The sequence below is a fragment of the Gymnoscopelus microlampas genome (assembly GCF_963454915.1).
Source record: "Gymnoscopelus microlampas genome assembly, chromosome: 12".
NCBI lineage: Eukaryota > Metazoa > Chordata > Actinopteri > Myctophiformes > Myctophidae > Gymnoscopelus > Gymnoscopelus microlampas.
The window spans coordinates 47,064,646-47,086,342 of NC_139949.1; the positions used below are offsets into that span (position 1 = coordinate 47,064,646).

Below are 21,697 nucleotides of genomic sequence, written 5' to 3' on the forward strand. Positions count from 1 at the left end.
AAGTAAAAGTATCAATACTGCAATATAGAAATACTCTGTTACAAGTAAAAGTCCAGAATTCAATATGTACAAAAGTACAAAAGTGTTGACATCAAAATGTACTTAAAGTACCAAAAGTAAAAGCCAAAAGTAAAGTCATTCATTATGCAGAATGTCTCATTACCCAGTTTTCAAATGTATACAAATCTTTTAGCAGATCTACAGTACAAGCTCACAATGCGTCGCGTCGCAATGCATTGTGAGCTTGTAGAGCTTTTCAAATGGCCGAAATGTATATACAGTATGGCTGAAGTGGTTAATGTATGTTTTGTAATAATCATCAAAATCTACAAAGTAACAATACTAAAGTCAAATAATTGTAGAAAAAAAGAGTAGAAGTAAAAGTATTGGAAATTGGAGATACTCAAGTAAAGTACAAATACCTCAAAATTGTACTTAATTATGCTTACCGTAGTTACTTTACATCGCTGCAAACAACACACACGCACGTACGCACGCGTGTGTGTGTGCGCACGCACACACGCACGCACGCACACACACACACACACACACACACACACACACACACACACACACACACACATTTCGGTATAAAATACACTTACAGTTCCAAGCTTCATCTTTCACATCAGCGGATTTACAGCCCTTGGAGCGTTTTCACAGATTTCCCGTCATCATATCATCTATAAGCTCACAGTCATGTACTGTATATCTCCCCGTGATAAATGTAATGTAATTCTGCTTGTAGTGGGAGCATGGCTCGCTCACTCATCCTGTAAATCAAGGCCATATGACCTCAGGACATATCGAAGACAATCCAGACAATGATTGCTTCAAGGTGTTCTTCTCTTCTTTTCTTTTTTTTTTACTGTAGGACAGAAGATAAATTGTTTTGATAAATCAAAGAACTTGTTTTGTAACTTTGACTTTGTGAAAGGCTATGGATCTCCGTCCTAGCCTTGCATACGTTGAGTAATCATTTGAAGTATGCAGTATGATGGATTATAAGGATTACCACAAATGCACAGGGAAACTGAAGTAGCATTCACGTTCCCAGTTGTCCGTGAAGACACTAATTTCACATCGCATCCAGTCGTCTCCGCTTTCACCTTTCGGTACGTAGAGTGCCATGACATCACGGTAACACAGGTTTGAGTCTACTGTAACCTTCCATCCCTCTGTCACTCTCATCTTTACTGCATTTCTGTTGCATAATGATCCGTGAAGCAATGACACATGTTAAACTCTTAAAATGGAAACCTTTACACTGTCTTTAAACAGAACAAACTGACATTAATATATATACAGTATGCAAGCTCCATTTGCTATCTGCTTTATGATCGCCATTTGCTATCTGCTTTATGATCGCCATTTGCTATCTGCTTTTCTGCTATCTGCCATTTGCTATCTGCTTTATCTACAAGCGTTGCGAGGCATTGTGTGTGGTTTGTTGAGCTGCTATTGTGTTGGGAAGAAATTACTTTCAAAATGTATTACATAATGGAACATTCCCATGTAGGGTTATAGTTTACTTCCTGACCATTTTGTTTGTATTTCAAAACATGTGAAATGTATTTTACTGAATAAATGACAACGTTATGCTGTTGTGTTCTCTTATTACTCCACAGTGGAAACTTTCACCCCATGATAATCCTGCACAGGAGATGAAACCTGATCTTCTCCATCTTGCTGAATATCTGGTGTGGGTTATGTATTTTATAGACACATTCTGGACAGTGGTTCCTGTGCACGAAAGAGCCGACGCTGTCTGTTCACCGAGCTTGGCAGGAGAGCCAGGTCACCGGGTCGTGTACACAGTAAAATACAGAGTGTTTATTTAACTCTTGAGTGCTGTGCACAAGCTTAAGTCTAACCAAAATGTACCTGGAAGGGTTCTTTTGGTTCCATGTATATACACACAAGTTAAATTAACACTCAGGATGAAGTTACAGACAGTTACTAATTCATTTAAGAGGTATATCGCTCTCCGGTTCCTGTTAAATTGAATTCAAGGTGAGTTAGTGTTCTGTTCAAGTGGAGACAATGAGTTTTCTGACTGACATCTCTGCAGTGGTGTAAAGTAAAGTAAAGTTGCATTTAGTCCATAATGACTTGTAACCATAACAATCATCTACTAATTGCAACCAATATATTGTATAATCCATTCAGTATATTGTATTAGATATTGTCTGTATTCTATGGTCTGCATGTGACCCATGATCCAACTGCACAAAAAAAAGCTTCAGTGGAACAATAGAAATGAAACCAAATGATCCCATAGGGTATTAAATGAATTAAATGAACACTCAGGATTGTACTGTATTATATCCTCTTCTGGTACAGCTGTTGCTGAAGCAGGATTAGAGGAACCCATTGTAGGATTGCCAGGCATCCTGGAACAGTATTAATTTCAGTAATTTAAGTATTTATTTAAAAACAGTCGCACGCAACTCAAAATACAGTTTCCTCCCGTACAGTATTGGATTTATGGCACCTCAGGCTTCTGTGGATGATATCTGGGTGTCCAGCCAGGGTCAGGGTGGATGGACATTGATACACACAGAGGTGGAAAAAAGTACTCAAATGTTGTACTTATCTAAGAGTATCAATACCGCAATTTAGAAATACTCTGTTACAAGTGCAAATCTTTGAATATTATATACATCTTTAACTCAAATCTTTGCTTCTGGGGGTCCCTGGAACAAAATATTTTGAGATGGGGGGGGTCCACGGACAAATATATATAATTTTGGGGGTCCTTGACGTGAAAAAAGTTTGAGAACCACTGATATTATAGCAACATACGTTTTCTTTTTTTTTTAAACTGCTGACACATGCTTCCCCGGTTTTAATGGGTTAAGCCCCATATGTGTGTCCTCTGTGTGAACGGTGTGAATGTCTATTGTGTCATTTCCCTCAGGGTGATTAACCTATGTCACAGTGATCTTTGGCACAGTTGATGGGGACATGAACTAATGTAAGACAATAAGTACAGATGTACATAGAATGAACATCTGTCCTTCCTCACTGAGAGGGGGGGGCACACAGCAGGTCTGGGCTTCTGAAGACCAAACAATGGGTCGTTATTTAAATTACGCAAAAATGAATGTCTGTCAAATCTGGTGGTCGGACCCAACTTTAATAATATCTCAGGGGAGTGGGATAAGGTATAGAGAGTGTCAGACCAAATGTGATGACATCTGCGAGTCGTAAAATCAAAAAATCTCTTATGGAGGTCTGTGCATCTTTGTGTGAGTTGGATGATGAATGATTCAACTCTTCTGTTTGTTTCTGTGCTCTGTTTTTAATAAATACGTTCTCTGCTGAAATCTCTGGAGTTTTAGGACTTATTAAGTATTGTGCTTTCACTCCGTTTCAAAAGCACCATGCCTATTTTAGACGCAATCTATCTACTCGTCATCTGAACTATTATATGAAAGATCCAAGCCAAAGTGAAAAGAATATGTGAAATCACTGGTAATTACATTTTCTCAGACTTTCCACAACTCACTGTGGAGCAGAGGTTCTTAACATTTGTGCCCCAGGCACCGGTATGTAATGTTAGTTTTTCCCCATATGTCAATAATACAGGCTTCTCCGTCAATAAGAAATAAACCCGTCATTTTTAGAAGAACATTTTATTGGAAGTCAATACTGTAGTAATACCAACAATACGCGACCCAATTCAACGCCCTTCAAGATTGACATTGCTGCGAAACTGCTTGACGTTCCCATCTGTGCTGCCAGGATGACTCTGATGCCAAAATAGAGAACATTTTCCCCCATATTATACGATAATACTCCACACGACTACTAAACTGATTCTGATGTCTGAAGAATTGGCTCGTAGGGCTTGTGATTAATTGAGTGCTGTCATTTGTGAGGTAAGTGTCTGTTATATTCAAAGACATAAGAAACTCAAAGTATTGTGTATGTGGACAAAGTCTACTTTCTATTGAGTCATTGCTGCTTATCCTTGTTTTTTCTCTTTCCTCTGCAGCACAGGAACCTGACCATGATCACAGTAGTGAACATGAGGAGACCTACAGCAGTCAACAGAACCAGGAACACATCCACAGAGTAGTACGCGTACCACGGCATCTTGTAGGCCTCAGTACGCAGATGAGCCGCTCCTTTGTGACGCATCACAAACTCCACCCAGAAGATGGCGTGGTCCATAGGTGTGATGGGTTGATCCCTGTGCAGACGGGAGAGTCTCTGCATGTTCTTCCTGTAGGTGTCCTGGTGGAGCACCTCGTTTAGACCCTGCTCAAAAGTGTGCCCGTTGACGTTGGCGAGCTCTATGATCTTTGCAGCTCCTTTCTCCTGCAGACGCAGCAGGTTGTCATACTGGTCAAAGAACAGGGGGATGCCGAGAACGGGCACTCCGTGATAAATTGCCTCCTGGACTCCATTGGTTCCTCCGTGGGCAACGAAGGCCTTGACCTGGGAGTGACCGAGCAGGTCCCTCTGGGGCATCCATTCCACTATCAGGGTGTTGTTGCCCAAAGTAGAAGGACGTTCACCGATGTGCCTCCATATTACCTGACAATGAAATTAAGACCAAAAAATAAAATTACTTTAAACTGCAGACTAGTTTTTGATTATTCAGACACTTCATTTCAATTTATCGCGAACTAAAATCTCTGGCTGTATGTGCTTATGACCTTTGTGTTGTGTTTATGTCCTTCGCATATCTCGAAAACCATTCATCCAATTGACTTCATGCTTGGAAGGTGCATTGTTGAAAAAGAAGTGCAGTGTTAAGTGTGAAGTCAATTGGAGGAGCAGTTCTCCAGAAGCGCTATACACGTTTGAATGGCAGCCACGCCCCGAACGGGTACTGTGTTAGAGTTTTGAATTACTGACTGATTGACCTCGATTGAATGAATCAAAGTTTACTTGATTAACATTGATTGAATGTCACATTCAATTGAAAACGAAGGCCTAAACGACTGTTACCTTCTGAGGCATTTTGGCGAAGGCGCTGGCGATCTCATCGGCGATCTCGCTCGGTAAAGCCTTGACCAATGTACCCAGAGTCATGATGATCACACCGTGCTCCCCGGCGCTTTGGACAAACTCCTCCAGCTCTGTCGGCAGTGGCTGGCTCAGCTTGCACTGGTACCCCCCTATGTAGATGACGTTTGGCATGGTGGGTCGAGGGAAGTCGAACACAAAGTCTGACCTGAACAGCCATATGTCGGCCTCCTGATGGAGTGTTACGATGTCACATCCGCCCTCTATGTATTTGTCACAGACGGCGTTGTAATGGCGCCCCACGAGGATCCTCTGCTGGAAGAGTATCATGCCGTGGAACAGCACGTTCTTGACCCTCTGCATGAAGTTCATCTCGTCCGTGAGGCCGGACCCCGGCACAGGAACGTATGAGAGAGGAGAGGGAGCTATGTCGAAATGTCCCTCCCCGCCGATGTTCCAGCGGGCATTGAGCACCAGAGGGAGCTTGAGATACTTGGCCAGTATGGCTCCAGCTCCGATGACGGGGTCTGTCAGCACCAGGTCATACTGAGCGTCCAGCAGGTACTGCACCAGGTTTTCGTCCTCAAGCATTTGAATGACCATTTCAGCGGTCAGATAATGGATGTTGGACATCATGGAGAAAATGTCCTTGGCGAGTTTAAGGAGTGTGAGTGCTGAGGCGCTTTCCCGCTGCGCCTGTGAAAGAGAAAAATACATAATTAGATGAATTAATGCTTAAATGAGTGATTGAGTAAGTGAATTAATCAGTGGATGAATCAATGACGGACCGAGTTTCTGAGCATTGTTTGATTATTTGACACCCTTTTTGATTATTTGACTGTCTGGCAGAGTGAAGAATCAATCAATCAATCAATCAATCAATCAATCAACCAACCAACCAACCAACAAGTTTACATGACCCATACTTGACCCAGTCAATCAAACTGTCATGGCAAACCTTAAAGTTGACATCCAAGAACTCCCCGAAAATGTCCTCGAAAACAGGCTCCTGGTGGATGTGGATGGTGTTGTAATGAGGTGAATCAGCTTTGATGTACCAGCTGCTGGACGCCCTTATCACGTCCATGCGGTGTCCTCTGGCATGGAGCTCCTCAATCATGACCTTCATGTTGATCCAGTGGCTCCCATCTACAGGGAACACCAGGATCCTCCCTGCCTCGCAGGGCCATGTGAGCAGCAAGGAGACCAGACATACTCCCAGGAATGTGGACATTCCCTGTGCAGGACACGATGGCATGGTGCCTAAACAGAGAAAGAAAAAGTTAAAATACAGTAGTGATCTATTATCTCTCAGGATTCTTGTGGTTGTTTAATCAGTTCAAGACAAAACAATGTGCTTTGAGCATCAAGCCTGGCCATGAGCATTTTACACACTTCTTAATTTAACCATTTTGGTTGGTCATTATGTATTTACTCAATTGCTTAATCAAAAAACCTGTTCCTTTAGGTGCAAACACTAAGCCTAAAAAAATACACAGCACTCTTTTATTGCATGGTCAATAGGGCCTGTCCGACTGTCTGTGTGCTTTGGAACAATCAATCCTAACATTGCTGAAGCCACTGTCAGAGAAAAAGAAAAAAACTGCTGGATCAGATGTACAGTACTTGGGTCCTCTCAAGAACCACGTTTATATCAAAGATATTACTTTGTAACGTATAATGAAATGAACAAGGTTTCCAAGGATTCATTATAGGTGAGGCAATGGTTAAAGGGATAGTTCACTCCCAAAATGACTTTTTTTCTATCGATTACTCCATGGAGCCTTGATTTCATGGAGATTTTTTTTGTTTTTGTCGCATTCCTAAGCCAATAATTTGATGACCGGCGGACTCTCAAAGAGTCTCCAGACTCCACCTGTCATAATTATTGGCTTAGGAATATAATGCGACAAAAACAAAATCATCTCCATGAATTCAAGGCTTCATCGGGTGTAATTGTGTGTAATTGATAGAAATAAGTCATTTTTTGGGTGAGCTATCCCTTTAAAGTCATGCCGGTCCACCGAGTAAATCAACAGCACACAAAGCAACAATCCAACTGCTCCAGCACCTCAAAGCAACAATCCAACTGCTCCAGCACCGCAAAGTCTTCACATGTTATACCTCCTAATTTGGATCTTATTTTGTGGTAGTGTTCTTGTGCGTCCTGTCTACCCTTGTTTGCTGTTGCCTGTCTTGTCTAACCACACTGATTATTGTTAACACTACTCACCTGTGTCCTGTTTTTCCCAGCCTATCCTGTGTTCGTGGTATTTTGAGTTCACCTGCGTCTAGTTAGTTCCCTGTCTATATTTATACCCCTCTGTTTCCTTGGTTTCTTGTCCATTTATACCCCTCTGTTTCAGTGTGTTTGTCAGCCTGTAAAACTAGATTAGTTAGATGTGAGCACCAGGGAAGCTGTCTGTTTTCTGTGATGGCGCGTATACCTGCACTGTTTAGTGATAACCTTTGGTTAAATAAAAGACCTTTTGAGTTGAACTGCCCTTCCTTTAGTCATCCTCCCTATATTTGTGTCCTGCTTACCACTCACCCTGAAAATCAGAGGTTAAGATCATGGGACCCCCAAAAGCAAAGATTTTAGTTAAAAATGTTTGCTTTAAAAATATATATATATTCAAAGATTTGCACACATTTTCACGATTTAAAACAAATAGCAGATGTACAAGCTCATAGCGCGGCACTCGGTGCCACACTATGAGCTTGTAGATCTGCTATTTTTCAATAGCCAAAGAAATCTTAAAATGACATGCGTTCCCGATTTGAATGGGTTTAACTGTGGCTAGAATTATTGCTCCTTGCTCTGCTACCGAGCAAAAATGGGATGCTTTGTGTGGCAATGATGCAGTGAAGCATAAAAAAATGCTTTCCTCTCCCATATTCTCTCCCCACAATCCTTGCTTCCTTGCTTAAAGGAGCACTTCAGCCATTTTCAACCTTATCTTCATACAATTGGTCCTCACTAATGTTCATTATAAGAATTTCCGTGTACTCTGCTGTGTGTCTCATTGGTCGACCATGGACAGTTCAGAAGCCTGCCTACCAATGACATCACCGATGGGGATTCCAAGTTAATAGAAACTACAGCTCTATTCTCTTCCCAGAAAGTTAGCATGCTGACATAGAAGCCATTGTTCTTACATTAAAAATATATAGTTTGAAATCTTGTTTGGAATGACCAAACCCCACTGGTAGGCAGGTTTCTTAGCTGTCAACAGCCCAACTCTGAGACACAGCGAACAGACAGAAATGGTACCATGTTATAATGAGCATTATTGAGGACGGACTATGTAAAGAGAGGTTGAAAATGGGATAAGTGGTCCTTTAAATGGAAGAAACAAATTATTGCTGTTAACCAGTTCTCTGTGTGATTTAAACCTACCCAATTAACATGGGGTGTGAGTTTTCAAAATTGTGTGTGAAGATTTTAGAAAATGGTGAGTTGTTCCAGGAATTGTGTCTAAGCAGCTGAGCGTAAAACTGCAACGGAGCCATTTCGGTTGACCATGATAACTTTGTCCTGGGTTGCGTAAGAGCCTGCATTATCACCTTAACATACTAGAACCATATTAAAGATATGCTCTACAAAATATCTTAAAAGGAGCAATAAATAATTATCTTAATCAGAAAATATTACAATGCATTGAGTGTGTGAACTCACCTTTGCTGGAAATGTCCTGTTATAGACTTCAGGTGGTCACTACTGTATGTGTAGAAATCCTCACATTTCAGTCCAAAGATCCATTCTCTCTGTGACAGTCTGAACGTGACCCTTAACCTGAATGGATCTCTTATCAGTAGTATCAGAAGGTTACACAAGGCACATGTCATTTAAAACCGCCGTCTCACAAAAACATGAATGATTCACAAATGTATGCTCTTTCACCTCTTTTTACTATGGCATATGTTTTGTCAACTTATCTTACTGTAGCTTTGCCGTGGGAGATTTTCCTTTTCCCCCCCTTTTTGTTTTGTAAGCCGAATTACATCATAAGACCATGGGGCCTGTTTCACCATATCATTAAGGGGTATTAGATTCTGCAGAATGTGCTCGACAGAGGAAAGTTGATAGGGTTCAAGTAACAATGGCACAGCTGCCTGAGGAAAGAAAGTAAACAGGAAATACAATGGAAAACAATGATCTAGCAATTTAGAATTTGTATGATCTAAATTATTGTTTATAAACATTTTAAATTAATGCAATGTTTTCCCTCATCTGTTCCACCAGGATACAAATGGTCACATGGAAATCATGATCCTATTATAGCCCTCTCGGAAACAGCAGGCAATTGTTTGGTCAGTGATTGAATTTCTTCTTTTTTACTCCTTTTTTTAAACAATGTTTTTCTCCCAATTTAGTCCTTATGCCAATTAATCCTCCCCATAAATGTGTGACACTGCTATTATACCCTACTAGCTCACCTGCCATTGAGGAGCCCCCCCCCCCCCCCCCAGGCACCACCCTAAAAGGAAGATGTCATTTTAAAGCCCCTGAACACTCATACAGTACAAGTGTTTTCATTTTGTCTGGCTGATTACCTCTTCTCAGGGCTGAGTGGGGCCTGGGCATGCACACACACACTAGTTTTGATAGCAGCTCCCTCACAAGCATGTTGGTTTTTTGTTGCACCTATAAGGGAAGGCCAGTTTGCTCAAAGGATTTTGTGACATCATAGAATTGTCAGTATAGCTCCACTCAGCTTCAATCTGACTAGAGGTGTAAGTAAGCAAGAACAACTGAAAACACTTGTATGGAGTGTTAAAGGAGAATTTCGGTCATTTTAAGTGTTATGTTTGATGTGTGTCAAATCACTTACCAACGTAGGAATGAAAATCGCGTAACTCCACAGAGCCCCCTATCGACCCCCACCGTTGTCATTATAGGAGGATATAGGATAGCCCAAATTCGCCTATTTTAACCAATGCAAAGTCTGTTTTTTTGCTTCTAGTACTCATTGTTGAGTCCCATGATAATGTAACAGGCGCTAAAACTCCCGACAAGCTAACGGCTAATAACAAACGAGCTAACGCTGGGGCTGCTTATCTCTCTGCATGGCAGCCCCAGGTTGCCAGGTCGGGAGAGAAACCAGCAACCAGCATTAGCTCGTTCTGTTATTAGCCGTTAGCTTGTCGGGAGTTTTAGCGCCTGTTACATTATCATGGGACTCAACAATGAGTACTAGAAGCAAAAAAACAGACTTTGCATTGGTTAAAATAGGCGAATTTGGGCTATCCTATATCCTCCTATAATGACAACGGTGGGGGTCGATAGGGGGCTCTGTGGAGTTACGCGATTTTCATTCCTACGTTGGTAAGTGATTTGACACACATCAAACATAACACTTAAAATGACCGGAATTCTCCTTTAAGGACAGTTCATGGCTGGAGTGGTAGTTATTTTCAGATATATGAGGTAACATTGGTCCATAAACCACAAGAAGAGCTTAGATCTTTATTGGCACTTGCTAAATGAATGAAATTAATGGAATTTACAATATGAGAGAAGTATCATTGCATCACATACTATCTCAGGTTAGTTTGTCTTAGCATAATGTTACAGTTAGGGCTGTGATGGTCATGACATTTTTATTGCAGATTGATTTTCCTAGTTAGTATCTATCTATACATTCACAAAACCTGTGTCTGTGTATCTGTGTGTCTGTCCCAAGCATAACTTCGACACCGTCCGTCCGACCAATCAACTTCAAACTTGATGTGTGTCGGACCGGCGGTTGTCCAGAACCGAAAATCCATGGATGTCTGTATCTGTCTGTGTGTGGGCCTGTGGAGGATACACGGAATGTCTCTGTGTATGTGTGGGGAGGGTTTAGGCATTGGCCAAGAAGCCATTGCAAAAAAGAAAAAAAAAAGTTTCACTGTCGCTCTGTCTGTGGGTCTGTCTGTCTCCCATCCATGTACATCATCAACGCAATGTCAGCAGTTTTTGATGACATCAGAGATCCCGATATCTTCATAATAAGTTGATTGGACAAATGGTAGTGGGTACCGCACTTGATACTTGCATCGTGTGTGTGCGTGCATGCGTTTGTACATGAATGGTGCGCGTGTGTGGACAAAGTAAACTTTGTATTTGGTTATTGCTGCTTATCCTTGTTTTTTCTCCTTCCTCTGCAGCACAGGAACCTGATCGTGATCACAGTAGTGAACATGAGGAGACCTACAGCAGTCAGCAGAACCAGGAAGACATCCACAGAGTAGTACGCGTACCACGGCATCCTGTAGGCCTCAGTACGCAGGTGAGCCGCTCCTTTGTGACGCATCACAAACTCCACCCAGAACATGGCGTGGTCCATAGGTGTGATGGGTTGATCCCTGTGCAGACGGGAGAGTCTCTGCATGTTCTTCCTGTAGGTGTCTTGGTGGAGCACCTCGTTTAGACCCTGCTCAAGCGTGCGCCCGCTGACTTTGGCAAGCTCTATGATCTTCGCAGCTCCTCTTTCCTGCAGACGCAGCAGGTTGTCATACTGGTCAAAGAACAGGGGTATGCCGAGAACGGGCACTCCGTGGTAAATGGCCTCCTGGACTCCGTTGGTTCCTCCGTGAGCGACAAAGGCCTTAATCTGGGAGTGACCAAGCAGGTCCTTCTGGGGCATCCATTCCACTATCAGGGTGTTGTTGCCCAAAGTAGAAGGTCGTTTACCGTTGTGCTTCCATATTACCTGATAATGAAATGAAGAAAACAAATGAAAGAAGTTTATACGGCTGACTAGCAGTTTTTTTGACAATTGAGACAGCTTGAATTATTTTTGTGGTAAACTAAAATCTGCCTGTGTTCATGTAATTTCTCGAGAACCGTTCATCCAAATGACTTCACACTTAGCGGGTGTATTACTGAGGACCCAAAGAAGTGGAGTGCTAACTGTGAAGGCGATTGGATATGCCGTTATGCAGAAGCGGCACATGTTTCAATGGCAGCCATGTACGAACAGGTATGTATGTTTTGAATTACCGTCTGATTGAGCTTGATTCATTTAATCAAGGTTTATTTAATTAACAGGCCTAAACAACAGTTACCTTCTGTGGCATTTTGGCGAAGACGCTGGCGATTTCATCAGCGATATCACTCGGTAAAGCCTTGACCAATGTACCCAGAGTCATGATGATTACACCGTGCTCCCCGGCGCTCTGGACAAACTCCTCCAGCTCTGCCGGCAGTGGCTGGCTCGGCTTGCACTGGAACCCCCCTATGTAGATGACGTTTGGCATGGTGGGTCGAGGAAAGTCGAACACGAAGTCTGACCTGAACAGCCATATGTCGGCCTCCTGAAGCAGTGTCATGATGTCACATCCGCCCTCTATGTATTTGTCACAGATAGCATCGTAGTGAGGCCCCACCATGATCCTCTGCTGGAAGACTATGATGCCATGGAACAGCATGTTCTTCACCCTCTGCGTGAGGCTCATCTTGTCCGTGAGGCCGGATCCCGGCACAGGGATGTATGAGAGAGGAGAGGGAGCTATGGCAAACTGTCCATCCCCACTGGTGATCCAACGGACATTGAGCACCACAGGGAGCTTGAGATACTTGGCCAGTACGACTCCACCTGTGATGGCAGGGTCTGTCAATACCAGGTCATACTGGGCATCAAGCAAGCTCTTGACCAGGTCTTTGTCCTCAAGCATTTGAATGACCATATCACAGTTCATTGAATGGGCCTGGGAGATCATGGAGAAGAAGTCTTTGGTGATTTTTAAGAAAGCGAGCGTGGAGATGCTTTCCCGCTGTGCCTGATAAAGAGATAAGGAAATTACATCATTGGATTGGATCATTCATTAATGAGCAATTGAGTAAGTGGATGAATCAATGACTGTCAGTCAGTCAGTCAGTCAGGGAAAGATTTTAACACCACCGGCAAACTGGACTCAAAGGTGTTTTTTAAGGAGACTGATACACATGCACTGCTCCACAAGACATCCTTCCATCCAACCCATTGTTTCGCAGGAATAGTCAAGTCTCAACTCCTACGTTTCAAGAGAATCTGCACACAAACAGCAGATTTTGAAAATGCCTGCAAAACTCTATTCACAGCATTAAGGAAACGTGGATATACAAGAACATTCCTCAGGAAATCATACAACACATTCCAGGAAGTGAAAGTAAGGAATGAGAAACCCACACTAGCCTTAGTAACCACATTTTCCAGCCAAAGTTTATTGGCAAACAGAGCCATCAAAAACAATTTTGAAAACAGGGGGGGAAACCTCCTACAGAACTTTAAGATAATTTCGGCCTATAGGAAAAACAAAAATCTGAAAGACTACTTGATCCACAGCAAATTGAAGCCATGGAACCAAGTAGCACGGGCAAGGCCTAACTACTTTAGCCCGAAACAAACGGTTAAAAACAGGACAAACAAAAACATTATTAGCCTAAGACAGAACATCACATACAACACCAGAAATTGTGTTTATCTGATTACTTGCCAAGTGTGTGGATTACAGTATGTAGGAGAGACAGGCAACTCCATAGCAATTAGAATAAGCCAACACAGGTACACCATTAATAATGAAAAAGATACCCATTTATTAATTGTTCAACACTTTATGACACATGGGATTGATGCCATAAAAGTATGCGGCTTGGAATTCAATGACTGCTGGACAATTGGACAGAGAAGATTCCATGAAAAAGAATGGATTACAAGACTTAGCACAAAATATCCAGGAGGCCTAAACTTCTAAACTGCCCAAAAAAACTGGAACTATCCACATACTCTTACTAAACTAAACAATAGAGTTGATCACCTACATCAACCACAAAGTGGAGGGGGAGATCTCATTGTTGAGCTAATGAGAATATCAATGAAGGCACATTGATACCAAGAGCCATCAACATTTGGACCATCAACAGGGAGCTAATTGTCTTCCAAATTGGAGGTGTGAACATCAGAACTGTGGATATGCTAACTTGTTTCCAAAACTGTATCCCTTCAGTATCTACCCCATAGTCCTAAAAAATATAGTGTAAACACATCCTTAACTGGAATTAGGAAATAGTTTTAACCCGAGGGTATGCGGTCACCCTGACTCAGAGATTAGACGCCTCTGCCCTGCACAGTCTAATAGAAAGCACAAAGCTTTAAAAAATAAAGTCTGCCTCATCCAGGCAGTTGGCCAGGAGCCACTTTGAGTGGTAGTTGGGATAAACGCAGTCAGTGGAGCAAACGCAGTCCGCACCAATAATATTTACGATTCTGTCCCTATCGGTACATAACTCGGACGGCGCTGAGTCGACTAGCAGCCCAGCGGCTGGTCGACGCGGGCACTCGCGCCTGGAGGCGCGAGGGCGCGTCTCCTCAGCCTTAAGGTCTGCTGAGTCGGCGCGCCTCCGTCATGGCCCATAACTTATGATTATAAATTATAGGGAAAACACATCCTTAAATGGAATTGGGAAATGGTTTTACCTTTAGTCTAGGTAAACTTAATTATTTGCAAAACATGACATCCCTTATTCAAAACAGATGGCGAATGCATTCTTCTCTTTATAGGGCCTACACAGGTAATAAAATTGCCTGTGAGACCTTCATGAATTGAACCTCACAGTCAGCAGTCAGTCAATCAGTTACCTTAGTTAGTTAGTTACTAACTGAGTTAGTTAGTTGGCGTACCTTCATGTGGATTTCCAAGAACTCCTGGAAGAAGTCCTCCAGGACAGGGCCCTGTTCGATGACAATGGTGTTGTAATGAGGTGAATCATCTTTGTTGTACCAGCTGGTGGACGCTCTTATCACGTCCATACGGTGTCCTCTGGCATGGAGTTCCTCAATCATGACCTTCATGTTGATCCAGTGGCTCCCATCTACAGGGAACACCAGGATCCTCCCTGCCTCGCAGGGCCATGTGAGCAGCAAGGAGACCAGACATACCCCCAGGAATGTGGACATTCCCCATGCAGGACACAATGGCATGGTGCCTAAACAGAGAAAAAAGAGGGGGAAATACAGTAGTGATGTAATATCACTGAGCATTCTTGTGTTTGTTTACCAGTTCAAAACATGGTCATACAATGTTTGACCCAGTTATTACAGTTGTTGTAGCACACACACACACACACGCACACGCACACGCACACACACACACACACACACACACACACACACACACACACACACACACACACACACACACACACACACACGATATATATATATATATATCATAGGTGAGGTGATACAGGTTGTAGGCATGCCGGTCCCAACTGCACTCACGCAAAGTAACAACAAAACTGATCCACCGCCTCAAAGTCTTCATATTTTATAATGGGTCAGGAGCACTTTTACATCCTTCCATATCATAGATCAAAAACGTAACATCTCTTGGTTCTGTCATGTGAATCATGCACTTATTCTCCGTCTCCCCACGTTGGGTTATTACAACAAAGAGATAACTAAGAATAACAACAGAAGTAAGTAGAAGGTAAAGAAAATAGTATTTGTAAAAAAAATATTCCTGTACTCATCAATTTCCTCAGAGTCTTATCAACAACTCCTCGGTCGACTGTGGCTAGAGTTATCACCCTGTGCTAACGAGAACAGGTGTGAAGGGTTATTTGGATAGTCAGTGCTATCTTGTGCTTGTGTGTGTGTGTTTCTGCGGGCAAAATATGCTTTGAGACCCAGAAATTAGATGTTTGTACCGGTGGATGTGCATGTTTTACGCATGGGAAAGGATTTGAGAAAATGGTGAGGCCTAGAAGTTGTGTCTATTCAACTGAGGAAAAACTATAATGGAGCGATTTCAGTTGGACATATTAACCTAGTCCTAGGCTGCATAAGTTTCTGCCTTATCACTGAACAAACCAGAACGGTATTAAAGATATCCTCTTTGTACAATATGTTAAAAAATAAATACAAAAAGGAGCTAAATAATGAATCTATAATCAAAGAATATTACAATCCATTGAGAGTGAACTCACCGTTTCTGTAAATGTACTGTTATAGTCCTCAGGTGGTCACTACTGTATGTGTAGAAATCCTTACATTTGAGTTCAAATGCCGGTCTCTCTGTGACCGTCTGAACGTGACCGTCAACCTGAATGGGTCTCTTATCAGTAGTATCACGAGCTTACACAAGGCACATGTCATGTAAAACCACCGCTGTTTCAACAAAAACATAATGATTCACAAACGTTTGCTCTTTCATCTCCTAGTATGGTGTTTTGTAACCTTATCTATGACCCTTCTGTCACCTGTCTAGTTCGTTGCTCTCTCTAGGCACTTAGCTTTGTCGTGGGAGTTTTTTCTTCTTATCCGGATTACATCATAAGACCTCTGGACCTGATTATTAAGGGGTATTAGATTCTTCAGAATGTGCTGGAAGAGAGGATAGCTGATAGGGTTTCATGTAATAAATAAGGCTTCCACATTTTAGGAAAGAAAGTAAATAGGAAATTAAATGGAAAGAATGATCCAACAATTCAGAATTTGTCCAAACTAAGTATTTATTTTAAATAAACATCTTGAATGTAAAACACTTTTTTTTCCCACACCTGTTCCACCAGTATCTAAATAGTCACATGGAAATCATGATACTGCGATTGCTCGCTCACACTACATGGGAAACAGCAGGTGACTGTTTAGTCTGTAATTGTGTTCCTGAGGGTTGAATGTTAATTTGCAACATACAGTAGCTAACCTGGGAGTGTAGACATCCATATGGCAACCTGATGTCTGTAATGCTTCGTGGACAAAGTATACACATACTGTATATTGTGTGCATTTATTATGTACTGGTAATTTCCTGCATTGGCCCTTACACACTTTGAAATGAGAGGGAAAAGGGAAAGGAATCGCACAGGGAGCCATTAGGACTGCACAGGATGTATTAAAATGCTCCTTAACCACTTAAACCCTATATACTTTAGTTGACCGGAGTCCCCCAGGGCTCTATGCTAGGCCCCCTCCTGTTTTCCTTCTACACCTTTGCCAAACAGGGGGTCATGCTTATATGCCCACAGCAGTTGGGCTTTGCAGGACAGCAGGAGAGAGCGGTGAGCGTGTGCTGCCATAAACATGTGCCATGTGTTTGATTTACAGGTAGAATTTGAACTTCAGCATGTATAGGTGCGTGCCGCTGATATTAGTTATTTTCCTTGTACAATAGCTTTTGTTGTGGTTGGTGCGTGTGAACTGGCAAGCACTGTGAATAAACATTCACCTCTACAAAAACAAGTTGTGTGCTTGCTCGGTCTGCATAACATACAGTTGCTGAGCTGGGAGTGCCGTAAACATCCATATGGCAACCTGATATTCGTAATGCTTCATGGACAAATATACACTATTGTGTGCATTTATCATGTTCTGGTAATAATAATAGTAATAATAATAAGACATAATAATAATGTAATAACGGCTCATAATGTAATAACGGCTCATAATGTAATAAACTAAATGTAATAAAAGCTCATAATGTAATAATAAGCTCATAATGTAATAAAACCATGAGCGAATAACGTATAACAGATTTTTGCATAATGTAATAATGTTTTGCATCAAGAACCTTACGTAGCGGCTGATAATGTAATAACAGTTCATAATGTAATAACGTCGCATATTGTTGAGAAAGGTTTTACATCGTAATAATCCGTATCTGTATCTTAGTATTGTGTCCGTATCATGGTCAGTATCATGTCCGTATCATGGCCAGTAGCCTATCATGGTCGGTATCATGGTCAGTATCATGGTCAGTATCATGGCCAGTATCATGGTCAGTAGCATTGTCAGTATCATGTTAGTATCATGTTAGTATCATGTTAGTATCATGTTAGTATCGCACAGAAAATCGCACAGATCCGTGCCTATGACTATAGAGATAATGTGTAACGATTTTCGTGATGTTTGGACAAAATGTGTAGGAACAATATCAAAAATGTGTTTTGCAAAAGATCGGCCTCCTGGTGGCGCTATAACAGTCCGATCTGAAAGATTCGGGTCAGAGATTCTGCTCTGGCATCCAGGTAGTGTGCCTGCACAGTTTTGCTGTTGATGAAATAAATATAGATGATTCATCAGAATATTATTTTCCCTGTGTGTGTGTGTGTGTGTGTGTGTGTGTGTGTGTGTGTGTGTGTGTGTGTGTGTGTGTGTGTGTGTGTGTGTGTGTGTGTGTGTGTGTGTGTGTGTGTGTGTGTGTATTCATAGATAAAAGGGCATGTGTACTCACGCATTGTGCCAAATAATTTAATTATTCATTCAAATTGGCAAATGTTAAAATATACCAACGTCTTTATTTTCCCAGTAGGCCTACAGTCAAACTATGCCCAGGGGAGATGCGGTCAACTTGTTTTATTCTTCAAACCGGTCTAAACAGGTGAGTCAGTTGAGGTGACGATCCACTGCATTCAAATAAACTGGATATCAGGAGGCTTATTTGGAGTGGAAAACCAACAAAACATTTTATATCTAAATAATTATAGATTTTTGTTTGTTACGATTTGGTTGTCAAGTAGCCAAAGTACCAGCATGTACTTTAGGCAAATCTACAAGCACTAAAGTTCTTATTCATATTAAATAAGGAAATGATAAAAATGCTGCTATTAATTCACATTTAGCCTTTATAAAAGTGAAGCTCACAACACTCAACCATTACCACACGGCTCCTTTACATTATTGATAACACATTAAGGTTCTGTTTCAACTGATTAGGCAGAATATGTTGAACAATCTTATGCCTTGGCTTAGAACAATGGATCCAGAATCCATTCATCTAAACTGAAAAACATACTATGAATAGCTGGAGAAGCTTAAACTGTCATGTAACTACAAAGTGGAAGATTTAGAAAGTGTGACACATGGAGGAACACATGTCCAGAAAGGAAAACCAATATGAAACCCAAGAGGTCCACAGAGATCATACTATATCCAATTCAAGGCCCACAGAGTTCGACACTGTTGCAGTGATTCTTCCAGGTGCCGAAACTCCCGTCAGTGCTGCCAGGATGACTCTGATGCCAAACTAGAGACATTTTTGTCCATGTTAATAATACTCCACAAGAAAAAATAAGCTGATGCCTGATTGGCTGATATAGGATTTGTGATTCCTTGAGTGATGTAATATCTGAGGTAATTGTCTCCGCCAGGCCGAAGGCATGGTGGAGAGTATGTTGTGTCCGTCCAGTGACATCACAATATTGTCCGTCCGTGTGTCCGTCCAGCTCCATACATGGGCACATGGTCTGTGAACACCTAACATTGGTCAAGCTTCACGTGACATCACAATATGTAATATAAATAGGTAAGACAGAATCAATCAGGAACAGTTTTACCACCTCGCCTGGCGGAGACCTGTGCTCCGAGGAGCACATTTTCTAGTTTTTCTCTATGTTACTGTTCACTGTATCATGTGTGGTCAAAGTCAACATTATATTGGGTTATTGTTGCTTATCCTTGATCTTTCTCCTTCCTCTGCAGCACAGGAACCTGAACATGATCACAGTAGTGAACACGAGGAGACCTACAGCAGTCAGCAGAACCAGGAATACATCCACAGAGTAGTATGCGTACCATGGCATCCTGTAGGCCTCAGTACGCAGATGAGCCGCTCCTTTGTGACGCATTACATACTCCACCCAGAAGATGGCGTGGTCCATAGGTGTGATGGGTTGATCCCTGTGCAGACGGGAGAGTCTCTGCATGTTCTTCCTGTAGGTGTCTTGGTGGAGCACCTCGTTTAGACCCTGATCAAAAGTGTGCCCGTTGACGTTGGCGAGCTCTATGATCTTTGCAGCTCCTTTCTCCTGCAGACGCAGCAGGTTGTCATACTGGTCAAAGAACAGGGGTATGCCGAGAACGGGCACTCCGTGGTAAATGGCCTCTTGGACTCCGTTGGTTCCTCCGTGAGCGACAAAGGCCTTGATCTGGGAGTGACCGAGCAGGTCCCTCTGGGGCATCCATTCCACTATCAGGGTGTTGTTGCCCAAAGTAGAAGGACGTTCACCGATGTGCCTCCATATTACCTGACAATCAAAAGAAGACCAAAAGAAAATAAATTTAAACTGCAGAATAGTTTTTGATTATTCAGACAATATATCTGAATTCATTTCAATCATCATAAACTAAAATCTCTCCTTCGCATATCTCGAGATCTGATTGACTTCACATAAAAGCATTAAACACGGTGGTGTAACACTTTTATTATTGAGGACCCAAATAAGTGTATTGTTGAGTGGAAGAACAGTTATCCATAACCAGGATATGATCTACGCTAGTGTTTTTAAAATTACGAATGTATTGACCTTGATTGAATCAAGGTTTATTTGATTAACATTGACTGAATGTCGCATTAAAATGGAAACAAAGGCCAAAACATCTGTTACCTTCTGAGGCATTTTGGCGAAGATGCCGGCGATTTCATCGGCGATCTCCCTCGGTAAAGCCTTGACCAATGTACCCAGAGTCATGATGATTACACCGTGCTCCCCGGCGCTCTGGACAAACTCCTCCAGCTCTGCCGGCAGTGGCTGGCTCGGCTTACACTGGTACCCCCCTATGTAGATGACGTTTGGCATGGTGGGCCGTGGGAAGTCGAACACGAAGTCTGACCTGAACAGCCATATGTCGGCCTCCTGAAGCAGTGTCATGATGTCACATCCGCCTTCGATATATTTGTCACAGATAGCATCGTAATGAGGCCCCACAAGGATCCTCTGCTGGAAGACTATGAGGATGTAGAACAGCATGTTCTTGACTCTCTGCATGAAGCTCATCTTGTCCGTGAGGCCGGATCCCGTCACAGGGATGTATGAGAGAGGAGAGGGAGAAATGGCAAACTGTCCATCTCCACTGGGGATCCAGCGGACATTGAGCACCACAGGGAGCTTGAGATACTTGGCCAGCATGACTCCACCTGCGCCGGCAGGATCTGTCAGTACCAGGTCATACTGGGCATCCAGCAAGCCCTTGACCAGGTTTTTGTCCTCAAGCATTCGAATGACCATTTCACAGGTTAGATAATGGGCGTCGGAGATCATGGAGAAAAAGTCTATGGTGAGTTTAAAGAAAGTGAGCGCTGAGGTGCTTTCCCGCTGCGCCTGAGAAAGAGATAAGGAAAATACATCATTGGATTGGATGATTCATTAATGAGCAATTGAGTAAGTGGGTGGATGTATCAATGACTGTCTGTCTGTCTGTCTGTCTATCTGTCTGTCTGTCTGTCTGTCTGTCTGTCTGTCTGTCTGTCTGTCTGTCTGTCTGTCAGTTAGTCAGTCAGTCAGTTGGCGTACCTTCATGTGGATTTTGAAGAACTCCTGGAAATCTTTAAATCCACCATTGTCATCCCGTTCGATGACAATGGTGTTGTAATGAGGTGAATAATGTTCGATGTACCAGCTGGAAGACTCTCTTATCACGTCCATACGGTGTCCTCTGGCATGGAGTTCCTCAATCATGACTTTTATGTTGATCCAGTGGCTCCCATCTACAGGGAACACCAGGATCCTCCCTGCCTCGCAGGGCCATGTGAGCAGCAAGGAGACCAGACATACTCCCAGGAATGTGGACATTCCCCATGCAGGACACGATGGCATGGTGCCTAAACAGAGAAAAAAGAGCGGAAAATACAGTAGTACACTATTCACCTGTTTCCTCTTTCTGCAAAACCTTACACAAAAGTGGAGAAATAAATCATTCATCACACTTTATGTTAATTCACCAAAAACATAATTCCAACATAGACTAAAAAA

General features: G+C 42.3%; 2 protein-coding genes across 2 annotated transcripts; both read right to left on the minus strand.

The window, feature by feature from the left end:
* Window positions 1-3,960: 3,960 nt before the first annotated feature.
* Window positions 3,961-6,238, minus strand: LOC311057387 (UDP-glucuronosyltransferase 2C1-like; the record flags this gene model as incomplete). The annotated part of the gene is made up of 3 exons (XM_084074346.1): window positions 3,961-4,545; window positions 4,963-5,676; window positions 5,939-6,238. 3 exons carry the CDS (start codon window positions 6,236-6,238, stop codon window positions 3,961-3,963), a joined length of 1,599 nt encoding a protein of 532 aa, XP_083930472.1.
* Window positions 6,239-11,093: 4,855 nt separating this feature from the next.
* Window positions 11,094-21,541, minus strand: LOC311057388 (uncharacterized protein; the record flags this gene model as incomplete). Its single annotated transcript, XM_084074347.1, has 7 exons — window positions 11,094-11,678; window positions 12,034-12,747; window positions 14,628-14,932; window positions 15,999-16,062; window positions 19,475-19,972; window positions 20,333-21,046; window positions 21,239-21,541. The coding sequence occupies 7 exons, from the start codon at window positions 21,539-21,541 to the stop codon at window positions 11,094-11,096; spliced, it is 3,183 nt and encodes a 1,060-aa protein (XP_083930473.1).
* Between the last annotated feature and the right edge of the window lie 156 nt (window positions 21,542-21,697).